The sequence below is a fragment of the Protobothrops mucrosquamatus genome, unplaced genomic scaffold (genome assembly GCF_001527695.2).
Source record: "Protobothrops mucrosquamatus isolate PMUCROS unplaced genomic scaffold, P.Mucros_1.0 scaffold125, whole genome shotgun sequence".
Taxonomy (NCBI): domain Eukaryota; kingdom Metazoa; phylum Chordata; class Lepidosauria; order Squamata; family Viperidae; genus Protobothrops; species Protobothrops mucrosquamatus.
This window is the reverse complement of record NW_015386492.1, coordinates 440,585-453,826: the sequence shown is the minus strand read 5'-3', so window position 1 is coordinate 453,826 and position 13,242 is coordinate 440,585. Positions and strand designations below refer to the sequence as shown.

Here is a 13,242-nt window from a genome sequence, read left to right as displayed (position 1 = left end):
GACTTGGGCAATGGGTCAACAGAACTAATTAGCAGTTCTATATAATCAATATAGCAGCTAAACAGAAAGATACTCTCATATCTATGAAACTATTTAAAAGTACAGTGAAGACCACTGGTTCAGTTGGCCTTAAAGTATAGATTTTAATAGGACATAGGGCTTCCTAATTGGAAATTCTAGGTATGCTATACTAAATTTAATATATTAAACCTCTATGGTCAAAGGCAATATATCTGAAAATATTCCAGTGGAGTATCTCAGGATTCTGTCTTCAATCCAGTGCTCTTTAACATTTTTATAAATGACTTACAGGAGCTAAAGTAGATGCTTAGTAAATGTACAAATTACACACAACTGTGGTGGCGGTTGTGGTGGGATTGTTTATACTTTCAAAGAGAGACTCAAGATTCAGAAGGATTTTGATAGACTTGAATGTTGGGCCCTGTCCAACAAATTGTTCCAATGTAAGAAATGTAAGGTCCTGCACTTTGGTAAGAAAAACTAGACCCACAAGTACAAAATAAGTGATAGTTGGCTTGGCATTAGTTCTTGTAAAAAGGAACTGGGTGTCCTGGCAGATCACAGATTAAGCATGATCCAATGGTGTACTTCAGCTGTTAAGGAGCTAAAGAAATCTGAACTGCATCAAAAGAATTATAATATAGATATCCAATCTATGGTGTATTGGTCAGATTGTCAGTAGAATATTGTGTCTAGTTTTTGTTTGCACAATACAAGAAGGATGTTGGGGATCTGGAAAGAGTCAGAGAAGATCAACAAAGACAGTTAGGGGCTTCAAAGCTAAATCCTATGAACTGGGTTAAAAGAACTGGGCATGTTTAGCATGAAGAAAAAAAGGTTAAAGGGAGACTTGATAGGAGTCTTCTAATATTTGAAGGATTGCCATAAGGGAGAAGGTATGAATTTATTTTCGGTGGTGTCCAAGGGTAGAATAAGAGCCAATGGTGGAAACTTTATAGGAAGAGATACAAATGTATAATAACGAAAAAAGACTTAACTATTAGAGTTATGAAGCAGTGAAATAGTCTTTTCCTTGAGTTGTGGATACTTCATTACTAGATGTTTTTAAACAAAGCCTGGATAACATTTGGGATCATTTGAAGATTCCTGCTCTGGGAAGAGAGTTAGATTGGAAGATCTCCAAATCTTTCCAACCCATGATTCTATGAAATAATCTTTGCTAGGGAGATGTTGTTGCTTTCCTGCTTCATTTGTGGATTTTCCAACAGAAGATGGTTGGCCAAAGTGGGCACAAATTTGTTGAATTGAGACAGCCTCTTTCTGACTGAATTACAGCTGCAACAAGTACATTGTTGGAAGACCTGGGGACTAAATTGTGGACTGATGTTTCTGGAGAAAATCTATATGATCATTAAGAGCCGATTTCAACTTGATTTATCAAGCAATCTTTTCCATTCAGCTTATCATTCTTACCTTCTTTTTGTTGAATCTACTATTTACAGATTCCTGCAGCTATGCTATGCATTACACACCGTATTAGTGTTCAAACTATGTATCAAAAAAATAAAAAACACCTTCCTGACAGTATCATAAAAAAGGAGAAGGTCCTAAACAGCAGCTGTGATGACTGTCTTCAATAAAAATGTGAGGTGCCTCAGGGCCTCCAACAAACTTACACCCCAATAAATAAATCTATTAACAGCCCGGGAAAAAATCCTCCCTGAAGCAAGGAGAGTAAAAGACAGTTGGCTTCTTGCTATATTTTATTTATATGGGCTGAGTTTTATTTATATATTAGATCAACAGATAGAAGGTAAATTTACCTTAGCTACATGACTTTCTACTGATCTTCACATTCGCCATTCCTACCGCCCATCCAATCTGATACAGGAAGAAAGAAAATGTGGGCTACTAAAATACTGAGTTTGACAATATTGGCCTAGGAGATGAGAGGCTTCCTTCTCTGTGCCATTGTGGAATGGTGGTTAAGGAGTTGGGCTATAGCAGGAAGATCCAGATTGTAGTTTTTTCTTGGCCACTGAAATTCACTATGTGACTTTGGGTTGATCAATATCCCTTGGCCCAGCCTACCTCCCAGGGTTGTTCTGGAGAAAAATGGGAGGAAGAAGATTTATGTACATGTTGCCTTGAGCTCCTGGATAAAACGTTTGATATATATATCCAATCATAAATAAAAAGTAACTAATAAGTAACCAACCTTCTCCTACAGCTAGCATCAGAAAGAAGATCTTTGTTCCTTGTTTTTAAGAACAAAAACACAAACAAAGTCTAAGTTGATTAAGATCCCACCAATAATCTACTAGGCCAGATAAGGCTTTTTTGTAGACCCCGATGTCTTATTGGAGAGGGGGGAAGGGTTCTTCTAGTCAAAACTCTACTGGGTGAGACGTGGAACCTTTTCGAATCACTTGTACCTAGTAAGGTACAAGGACTCTGAGTCTAACTTGAGACCTAGAGGACTCTCAATGGTAAAGAAAGGGGTCCTCTCCTGTACGACACAACTATCACTTAAACGGGGAGAGGAAGAATGAAGAGGTCTTTCATTAAGACAAATTGGCACCATTCAGTTCAGTGGATTCAGTCAGAAGCAGCTGAATCCAATCTCAGGAAGTTTAGCAAGCATGATTACTCCTTTGTTTTTATTGTTGAAATGTTAGAAGCAGGAAGTGTGATGGGGAGGTTTTTTATTTAATAGGTTTTCATCATGGATGTCATTAAAGCCATTTTGATGCTAGAGGAGCTGTAACGAGCCTCAGGGGTTTCCTTAAAACATTTAAGAAATAAAGTTGGGAGCTGTCTTCACCTATTTGTGGAATTCTCATAAATCCACAGAAGTTAATTTCCCAAGGATACATTTTAAAGAACTGATATCAAAGAAGGCAGATCCAGAACTGCAGACCATGTTACAAGGCAAAGTGATCACAACCCATCTTTAAACTATGGCACACTCACCTGTCTTACTGCAGGGGCTCAATGTTGCTGGACTGCCATGTGTGGCAAATCCTGGCGTTACAGCCTTAGCCAGAAGCCTTTATATTTGTAACCCGTATTGCTTTTAAGGCAAGGCTAGGGGACATTATATTCTCCAGAAATGGAAGTTATACTCCTGGTCAGCTCTATTTGAACACTGCAACTAAGTCAATAGGATCAAAGAGACAAACAACCGAGTGTCCTCCAGCCAGCACAAGTCAAAGGCTGGGACTGCAAAAGTAACATCAGGTGGTGATGACCCTAGAGAAACAAGGCTGGCATTCCTAGCTGCTAATTTCTTTGATGCTTGATTTTAAAAAAAGACCTGCCACTGATGTATTAACAAATCAGAGTGTTGTACATTCAGCTTTTTGGGGGGAAAAAATGGATGAAAGAAACAGGTCTGTGAAGTCAAACTGCTGAATAGCACATATTTAGCTAGGAGGTGGAGGAGCTTCAGGGATTGCAGAAATCACAGGACAGATTTTTAAGAAAACCTGAGTGGAAAAGGGACAAAATTTGTTGGGTAGTATTTGCTGTGGTTAAGATCTAAACAAATGAGATATCATCCTTGGATTTAACTCCACAGATATTAGAATCTTTCGAACAAATTGAAATGAAAAGATTTGAGAATTAAGTGCATGAACACAAATCACAATCCAGAGAAACCTAATAGAATCTCTCTCTGTGGGGCAACGTTATTCAACACACTGCAGCAGACAACAATCACGATGCTGTAGCTTAGCAGAATAAGATAAATATTCCCACTTTAAGAGCACACGGAGAAGCTGCAACTGGAGCAATCTCCCCCCCCCCACTTAAAAGATACTCCTGGATTCCAGCTGTGGTTCAGGCTAATGGGCTCTTGGCATGCAAATCAGAGCTCTCTCTTCAGTTGAATGGGGGCGGTCTGGGGGAGGGGCAGGAGGAGTGGGGGAAGTCAGTATTTGTTAGGGAAGCAGCTTAATTGTACACACCAGGGTGGCTTGTGGCTTTGTGCTGAGTTTTACATTCTATACTACAGTAAATGGTGATGCTTTGAGCTGCACTAAAGAGGGAGGTTCCCCTTAGGTGGTTGTTTCTAAAATGCCCGGCTTGCAATAAAGATTTTCCGTGGTTCGGAAGAGAAAACATCCCTTTCTTTCAAGATCACCTGTTATATTTAAGGCTTTCAAGAAGTCTGGGTGCATGAGTTGACCCCCTATTATCAATGCACACCCCAATGTATTAATGAGCCTCACTGCTATGAATGGCAAATTATTGTAGAGGAAGGGCTCCCTCTTCAGGCTTTGATGTGCTCAACTGATGGGAACAAATGGACACTAATTGGCAGATGGCGATGCCAGGCACCTGGGATGCAAGGATGGGGACTAAAACTGGCCGAAACGGGTGCCAGAGGAACTGAAACCAACACTTTTGGGCTGTGGATCACTGTGAAACCACCTATTTTATAACACATTTTATATTCTGCCTATGAAAAACATACACAACCCAATAAATGGTAATCAAGTCTTTGCAACCCAGAACCAAGGTATCAATTCCACAGCATACTAGGTTGAAAGGTTTCTTGCATGCTCTCCTATTATTCACCATTAGTTGAAGAAAACACAATACACCCAGAGTTTCGGTCCTATATTGAACAAAAATGTACATGGAAAATCTGATGGCCTGGGAAAAAAAATTGGACACAAATCTAGGAAGGGCTTTGTTGCATCAGACAAAAGCCTCTTGAGTCCAGTAGCACCCTCTTTCCTGCAGCATGAACAGAAGCTTGTTATGAAGATAATAGCTCTCCTTTGTTTTGTCTCCCCAGTGTCCAATATCTTTAAATGTAAGTTCCTAGACTTAGAGATCAGTTTAACCATGATGGAAAATGGAAACATTTCTGAGAAATAATGCTAGCCCCAAAGACATAGAGTAGAAACATCAGATTTTCAATACTTGAATATATATCCGATAAATATTAGAAGACATGGTCCTTTAAAAAAAACCAACCCCCCACATTTTATCGAATGAAATAAATCTATAAAAGCTATAAAACAGTGATGGCGAATCCCACTTATTTATCGCAAAGTACCAGGGCCGCATCAGCATTGTGATGCCCTTGGGGGGGGCAGGGGTGTGTAGCCCACTGGGTGGGTGTAGCTGCAGTGGTCATGGCAGACTGGGTGGGCATGGGCGGGGTGGGCGTGTCCACCTCGATGTTGCTCATGGGGGGACGCCTGTGGGGACTGGGCAGGATTGGGGGAGATCCAGGGGGTCTCTCATGGGTGGGGCGGTGGGCAGGAGGCTTGTCCTACGGGGTGAGACGGGGCAGGGCGAGGGTGCCATTGCCACGGGGCAAAGTGAGGCAGGGTTGGGGCGACTGCTGCCTGACACCATCGGCCCCTGCACACAAAGGCCAGCAAGTACATGGGGGCGTGCTCTACCACCTCTACTTGAGTTGCTAGCTGGCTGCTTCGCCTTTGTGCTGGGTGGGGCTGACACTCTGGACGCTGCCGGTGGCCTAATGGACCTGCGTGAGCTGCTGGCGGCGGCGGTGATGGCGTGCCCACAGAGAGGGCTCTGAGTGCCGCCTCTGGCACGTGTGCCATAGGTTTGCCATCACTGCTATAAAAGCTTCCCCCTTGTCTGTCTCTAGCCTGTTTATTATTTCTCATAATCTATCATTTTAGAACAGGCATGTCAAACACGCAGGCCACACCCACTCCAGCCCCACAAAGGCAAAAAATATCCCGATATGTCACAATACGGCCCGCGATGCGATTGGGCTTGACACCCCTGTTTTAGAATATACTGACAAATATGCCCTTCACAGAGTTTTCGATTTTTCTAAAATACACATGTCTTCCATTTATAAACTCCCATCTAATTCAGGTGTTATTTGATGCATCTTTTAAATAGAAGCCCAAAATATTGTATCTTACACTGTACACTGTACACTAGCAGTGAAGCAAATGCAATCTAAATGTGGATCCTAAACAAGGATAATTTGTCTCATCCATACTAGAGACAATGATCAATGTGGAAAACTACGAAGGACAACTATATTATAGGAAAAACAACAATTGTGAACCCCCCCACTGCTCCCAAAACACAGAGTCTCAAGGCATGCAAAAGAACGCAGAACTCTGATCATTAGAAGGGAGTGTAACTGGAAGAATGGAATAGCACATCATCAGACAAGACTTCAGACATCGTAATCAACTAACAAAGGAACACAAGCAGGATTCAAAAGAGCTTCAGACCAATCCCTAGGACAGGGAATAACCCATTTACCCCAATTAGCTGTCCAAAATAGATTTCTCATGCACAATAGCAAAACTGCCATAGCAAATGGGCTAGTCCATTGGTGGAATGACTAGCCATGATCATGTAGCTAGTCTCCAAACAAACCATTCAGGGGGGACTGGTCATTGCAAGGGCAACAAGAAAATTACCCAAAGGAACATTGGTGCATGTAGCCAACACACTGGTAATCTCAAGTAGGAATCTGTTACAAAACTAAGTCAGAGCACAAGTAACCCAATTTTGCTTAGTAAAACTGAAAAGTTCTAGAAAGTTTGCTAGAAGAGAAAAACATACAGCAGACTTTTTTCCTGCAAAATGTGATCTCATTTCAGCAACATCAATAGCAACAGCTATTGTTCTTTGTTCTCAAGAAAATCTGAACAATACTTACGTATATCTGTATCTTGCTGACACCAGTTACAGTATCTCAATAAGCAACATCTAGGTGCTTCTATTCATACACTTCACCCATTACTTCAAGGTCTTTCACTCTCCCTCTCCAAACAATCCTGAAGATACCACTTATCAGTCCCCCACCCCTTCCTTAATGAGCCGACCTTTCATTCCTCACCTCTGGGGTGATTTCAATCTTCTCATAGCGGCGTTTGAATGGAAGAGTTAGCACCTCTGCTCTACGGTAAGACATGGGTGGAGGCAAGCAGTCAACCATCAAATCTGTGCGGTGGGATTGGGTTGGAGGAGGCTGAGTATATTGTTCAGGACAAACCACATGGAGAGGCTGTTAGGAAAACAAGAAAAGCAGTCTTGAGATTTTCAGTAAGGTATACAATGCAGTTTCAACGTGTGAAAAAAAGGTTTTTCACACACTTTTTTCAAGATAAATTAATTAAAAATATGTGCTGTCCAACTCCCAATGACTCCACATACAGTTTATATGCTGTATGTAGAAGGAGGGGTTATTTTCAAGGCTTTGCATAATAAAACTTACAGAAACTAAAAAAATAGCATGCCAGGGAGAAAATGTCCAGCCAAGTCTGCTTTCTGCTTGGAAAAGAATGAAATGAAATAAAATAATAAAATAGCTCCCTCCCCCCAGAGAGTCCCACAATCAAGGTACTGTACATTCAACCATTACAGGACCATAAGATCAGGCCTTAAAAAAGCTATTCTGGGAAGATCTGCAGATGGGTGGATTTCAAATCCCAGAGTTTTTAAGCTTACAGGATCATTACTGAGAATTCGTGGAGGGAATATCCATGAATCTGGAGAATGCCTTGCTTGGGGAAAACTAGAAAAAGTTAATTATACTGAAAAACTGAAGAAATGGTAGCTTGTCTCAAGCCTTCGGATCAGTTCATGTAAGGTTTATATTACAGTTAAATCTGAAGCACACAATTGGGCAATGCAAATGTAGATTGTATTGTAAATTGTATCATTTAGATAATGATGTCATTAGACAAATGGCATGAACACCAATCATACCATTATGATAAGATAACCTTTATTGTCATTTTTTTTACTGTGGGCACAACGGCACACATCAAAAATGAAATTTAGTTCTAACTGAATTTTGTCCACTGAATGTAGTTCCCTTTCAGCTGAGATCTGGAAAACTGGGATTTTTATTGTACTACTGCAGCTCTAGTAAGAAGTTATGCTGCAAGGAATATAATATTTGAAATGTGCAGCTGTCTCACAGTGACCTTCCTAAATTCTGTGGGGCCCTGAGGGCTACACTAACATGATGATTCCAAGTGGGTGAGAACAAGTCACACAATCTTTTCTTTACGGTTGGTTTTTTCCCCCTCAACTGCTGTTACAATTATTTTAGAACTTACCATGTCCCCTGTGTTCCTCATCTCAAAATGGCAATCAGCCACATGGTTGATTTTTGACAATTGCACTGCCAAACATAAATGACAAGGAGCCCTAGAGAGCTGGAAAAATGGGGTCAGGGCAGCCTAGGTTGGAGGTTACCAAAGGGAGTGTTTTCTGCTTTTCAGATACAAGTCTGCATTACAGGAAGACAAATGTCAGTTGCATGCTCAGCAAAACTTCACATAATGCAGTCTGGCAAAAATCCAGTTTCTAATAAGATATTAGCCTCTTTGGAAACCTTCAAATACAGTCAGTTGGATTTTCTTCACTGAGCAATAAATTGGCATAAAGAATATTTCTAGGTGCATCTGCAGAAGCAGAGGTTTTCATTAAAATGATGAAAGCAACACTGGACCATTGCAACACAAACTCTACCACACGAACACATTTATAAAAGGGATGGAATTTGTGTCCGGATGGTGTGGCACTGCTTTCATAATTTCTCAGTGCTTGACACACACACACACAGAGTGCCTCAGTTCTATCATATATGACTGAATAAATTTTGGAGGGAGTCATACTTGGGTAAAATATAATTTGGACTTGCAGTAAGCAAATTAAGACAAGTAAATTTGATTACCTGTACTTCTTTGAGTAGTTTAGACACCTGGATAAAATTCAGCCTGGTGTCTATAGGACAGTAGATGCACTTCATGGCCAGTGGCTGGTAGGGGGCCAATGCATCCAGATAAGAGAAGTCAGGCTCTGTAAACAGGAAAGGGAAGAGAGAGAGAGAAAGAAACCGAGTGTTTAATATTATGCCAAAACTTTGTCAAACAACACACTCCTCTATAGGACTTTGGACTTTGGTTTAAATCAGAAAGCAGGGACTATACATCTTGGGGACATTTTAATGATCAAGATTTCAAGCCCTGAAACAAAGAGGATGCATAGAATAAAGAGTTGGCTTATTACCCAAAGCCTTGTTGTTCTACACACTCCAAATTCTGACATTTGAATACAGACACAAAAGAGAAGAAACCACATTGGCACCGAGCTTCCCTGGGCTTGTGGTTGTGTCTGCTAGCATCAGTTTTCTTTCCCACAATGCCCCAGAGGATCTTTGCAGAAATTTACATTTAGAGATTTCTGCATATTTGATCAAGGATTTTACTACCCTCTTCTTTATTATCAATCTGTTGACTCTCCAACACATTATTTTAAGTAATTTAATTTTTCCTTCTTGTCCTACCCACTCATCATAGGCTCCTGATTTGAATGAAATCACTTTAACAGAAGAATTCAACAGGGGTAAGCTTTAGCCAATACATCTACCTCCCAACATTTTCAAAGACAGTCCATGAGTAGTACAACGGTCCCCATTAAGAATTAAAGTTTCTTGTCATCTGGCTTTTACAACAGCTTTGTTAATTGAGGTTGCCATCTGATCCATCATTCTTCTCCAACATGGTGCCTTCCAGATATTTTGGATTACATTCCCATCATCCATATGGGAAGAGACAAGGTGAGGAAAGTTATTGGATGCCCTGATTCTCGGGCAATTCCCACCAAATTTTGTGAGACCTAATTCTGAGTAACCACAAATAGGATTGTCTCATACCAGTTGGGCCTGAAAATTGGATTATCATCAGATTATTATTATTATTGTTGTTGTTGTAGCTACTTTTACCACAGTGCTTGTCTGAAAAGTAAGGAGCTGTATAACACTATAAAAATAGGGTTTTTACTGTATCTTCAAATTTAATATAAATAAATAAAATGTGCTCTTTTCAAAGACTTCAAGGGGAAGAGATTCCTAGTTCAGCTTATCCCTATTTGTTGACATCCCTCCCCATGAAATAATGAATCACAATTCCCATTACAAACACATCATAAGAAAGATACCACAGTGGGGAAGGCTAATCTAGTTATTTTCAGATAATCAATAGAAAATTATGTCAATTAGTCTCATGTAGGATGACAATGGCAATTCATCTAGAAAAATTATCACTTCTTTCCTATTGGAAATTTAATCAAGAGGCAGTGGCAACAGGTCGGGGGGGGGGGGATAGGGAAACTATGTCTTACATTTAATTAAATCTTCCATTAAACCAGAGTCAGATTAGAAATAGTTCGTTCTGCAACAAGGAAATTGAATTTGGAAAGAAGTACTCCTAAAACATTTCATCTCTGAAAAAAATTGTTTATACAATAGATAGCAATATTTCTTCAAAACTTTTCAACATATAAAAGAAAGCTGTGGGCTTGAGCCCAAAATATTTTTCAAAAGTTAATTGAGCAACCCTGTTTCAACTTCAGTATTAAGTTACATGAACATCTTTGCTCTGAGTTATAGCAAAAACTTAAAGTCCTGTGGGAAAATCCAGAATGGCCAGACTGTCCGTGACAGTCCCCACATATCTAGACATAACTACAGACAAGATGTTTTAAATAAAGCAGAAAAAACAATTCCTGAGAATCCACATAGGGCAGGGGTAGGCAACCTTGGCTCTTTTATGACTCATGGACTTTAACTCCCAGAATTCCTGAGCCAGCATGGCTGGCTCAGGAATTCTGTGAATTGAAGTCCACGAGTCATAAAAGAGCCAAGGTTGCCAACCCCGATATAGGGCATTTCAATGGCGAATGTTGACTCCAAGTGCTGGATTTATTTATTTTTGGCCTCATCCAGCAAATCTGTTTTTTCTTGAACACAATGTCACAAAACATTTGTGGGTCTGCTCTTGGAGTTGGTTCTGGTAAAAGTGTCCCTTTTAGCCAGAAGGATGCCAACATTTTAATTAATTATTCAAACTTGATCAAATTTCAGAAGAACTTTATTAGCTACTCATTTCCCTTTCAGGCCCAATTAAAACTGCTGCTCTTTATTTTTAAGGTCCCATTTACTTTCCATAATGATAAAATGTCTGTGGAAAACCATATTGGCTTTTATTGGAAGTGAAGTCTCTGTGGGCTTGGTAAAAAAATGATGATGCATACAGTCTGTGAATTACTTACCCAGGTTCACACATTAGAAATGCAGCTCTGTTTTGCTATTAATTACATCAGAAATCATACCTGTAAATATAACAGTGTTGAGACTGGATTTCCCCCACAGTTCCATGAAATGCACCACATCGCCAAACCGAAGCGAGGGATGACCAGTGAACACCACGCAAGGCTGCTTGAAGTCGTTACTAAAATCTCCATGGATGCTGGGGTAATGCTTCAGTTTGTTTGACTGGATAAGCTGGTATTCAGAAGGAGAAAGATGGTTATTTGCTTTTTTCTTTAATAATTATTTTGAAGACACATTTTGGTGACTGTTAAAACTACCCCTCCACCCTCTGTTCATAGAGGATAAATATGGATTTTGGCCCTGCTTCTCAGTTTTCTGGCTAGGATCATGTGGTTGTAATGTCTGTTCTTATAAGATTTAGTTTATAAATAAAGTAACATAGCAATATTGTAGGCTATACACTCTGTAGTTCCCAGACAGAGAAAGTACAGCTCCCAAGCCAAATATGGTTCTCCTCTTCTGAGCATTTCTTCCAGCAATGAAACCTGGAGTGTCAGAAGGCAATTGTAGGAGATGAATTCTTTTGTAAGTAAGAATTCCATCTCCAGAGAGCAGAGATAAAGGGCTCTGTAAGCAAGTCTTGCCAAACCTGAAATAAGAAGCTTTGCCTTGGTGTTGCTAATGGACATTTTCCTTGACAAGACGAGAACAATAATAATAATAATGCATTAAATAAATGCATGCAGACTTCTGAAAACACATTCAACTTCTTCTTGTTTACCATTGATGGAAGTAAAAGAATCAGCTTCAAGGATATCTTTTATACTATATTGACCAAAGTCTCCAGGGGCTGGAGATGAGAAAAAAAAAAACCAAACAAAAACCAAATACATTCTCTAAGCTTAAATTGCAGCATTAAAAACAAGGGCATTCTCCAACAACTTGCTTTTTCTTTCATATAAAGTGGATGCAGTTTGGAAGGTCAATAAGCAGACATGCAAACTGCAGAAATCAGTTTTTAAACTCATTTTTTTTAAACAAGGCCAACATATATAGCAATCCATTTTGCCTTGTTCTGAGTTGGCAAACCAGTCTTCTCCCAGTTTCCTACATCTCCCAAGCTTCTCTCATAGCTTACAGCTCAAAAGAACTTTCATTGTAGCCTATACTGTTACCATGAAAATCTAACCAAGCAAAAAGTCCTTATTAAGCATTTGTCCCAGAAAACCACCATAGGAAGGTTGCATTGTTCTAAATTACTTATATGTTGGGCCTAAGATTAGAGGGTCTTCTGTTTATAAACATAAGACCCACAGAATAGGAAGGGGCCAGTCGTCAAGTCAGGCTTCCTCTTCAGTACAGAAATCCAAGTCCAAACACCTGGGCTGCCTGCCTGAACTCATCCATAATTCCAAGAAAAAGTAGTCTCAGAAATTATTTGGGTCTGCAGACTATGAAGGATTATAGTTAGCCAAAGGAAGCAAGAGCAAGCTATATCTGAGCTGCACTTGGTCTTTGAATGATATGCCAGGGATGCAGTCTAAGAAATAGGATGGTCAGGAAAAACTTAATTAAAATTAAAAACTAAATAGCTTAACAAGCTTATATATGCACTCTCTTTCTGTCATTCTAAAATTATAATTAATCAATACTTTTGTTTTTGGGGGTGGGCACAGCCCTAGGGAAGTTAGTCCTACTCTGCTAAAGAAGCTATATCCATCCTTTCCCATTTTGAATGAATGAAATGGCAGCAAAGTCCTGCACATTTAGGGAAACCAACTTACCTCTGCATGAGGAAAGGGAGGTTCTGGTAGGTATACCTTCGTCTGCTTGTTGTGACATAACCTAAAGTTGAAAGGAGAGGGCAAAACAATCCAGAATTATAAGCCTGTCTGGCCAGACACAGCAAGTAACTGCTGCCACCTACTGCTCAGCTCTTCAGCCAAAGTTTGATGGCAGCAACAGTCAAATAATTAAATGAATTTGGAGACTTCTCCAGGATCCCCCTGAATGTCTATATCTGTGGGTCCTTTGAAAACTAACAAATGCCCATGGACATCAGTCCTGGGCATTTATGTCATAATAAATCTGTAAGTCTTGAAGGGATTAAAATGACACTCTGGGTGTTTTTCCTGTATCAGACTCAGATGCTTCCCCTTCTGTTGATTATTTATAATAAT

General features: G+C 39.9%; 1 protein-coding gene across 1 annotated transcript in view; it reads right to left on the bottom strand.

Moving 5' to 3' along the window:
- The window catches only part of INTS9 (integrator complex subunit 9), a 65,323-nt gene that overhangs the window by 3,084 nt on the left and 48,997 nt on the right, over positions 1–13,242 (bottom strand). Inside the window, exons 11-14 of the mRNA XM_015812983.1 lie at positions 12,847–12,907; positions 11,122–11,293; positions 8,684–8,808; positions 6,836–7,003 (exon numbers count right to left, since the gene is read on the bottom strand). Of these exons, the coding sequence (XP_015668469.1) occupies positions 6,836–7,003; positions 8,684–8,808; positions 11,122–11,293; positions 12,847–12,907 (526 nt within the window). The remainder of the gene's footprint in view (positions 1–6,835; positions 7,004–8,683; positions 8,809–11,121; positions 11,294–12,846; positions 12,908–13,242) is intronic.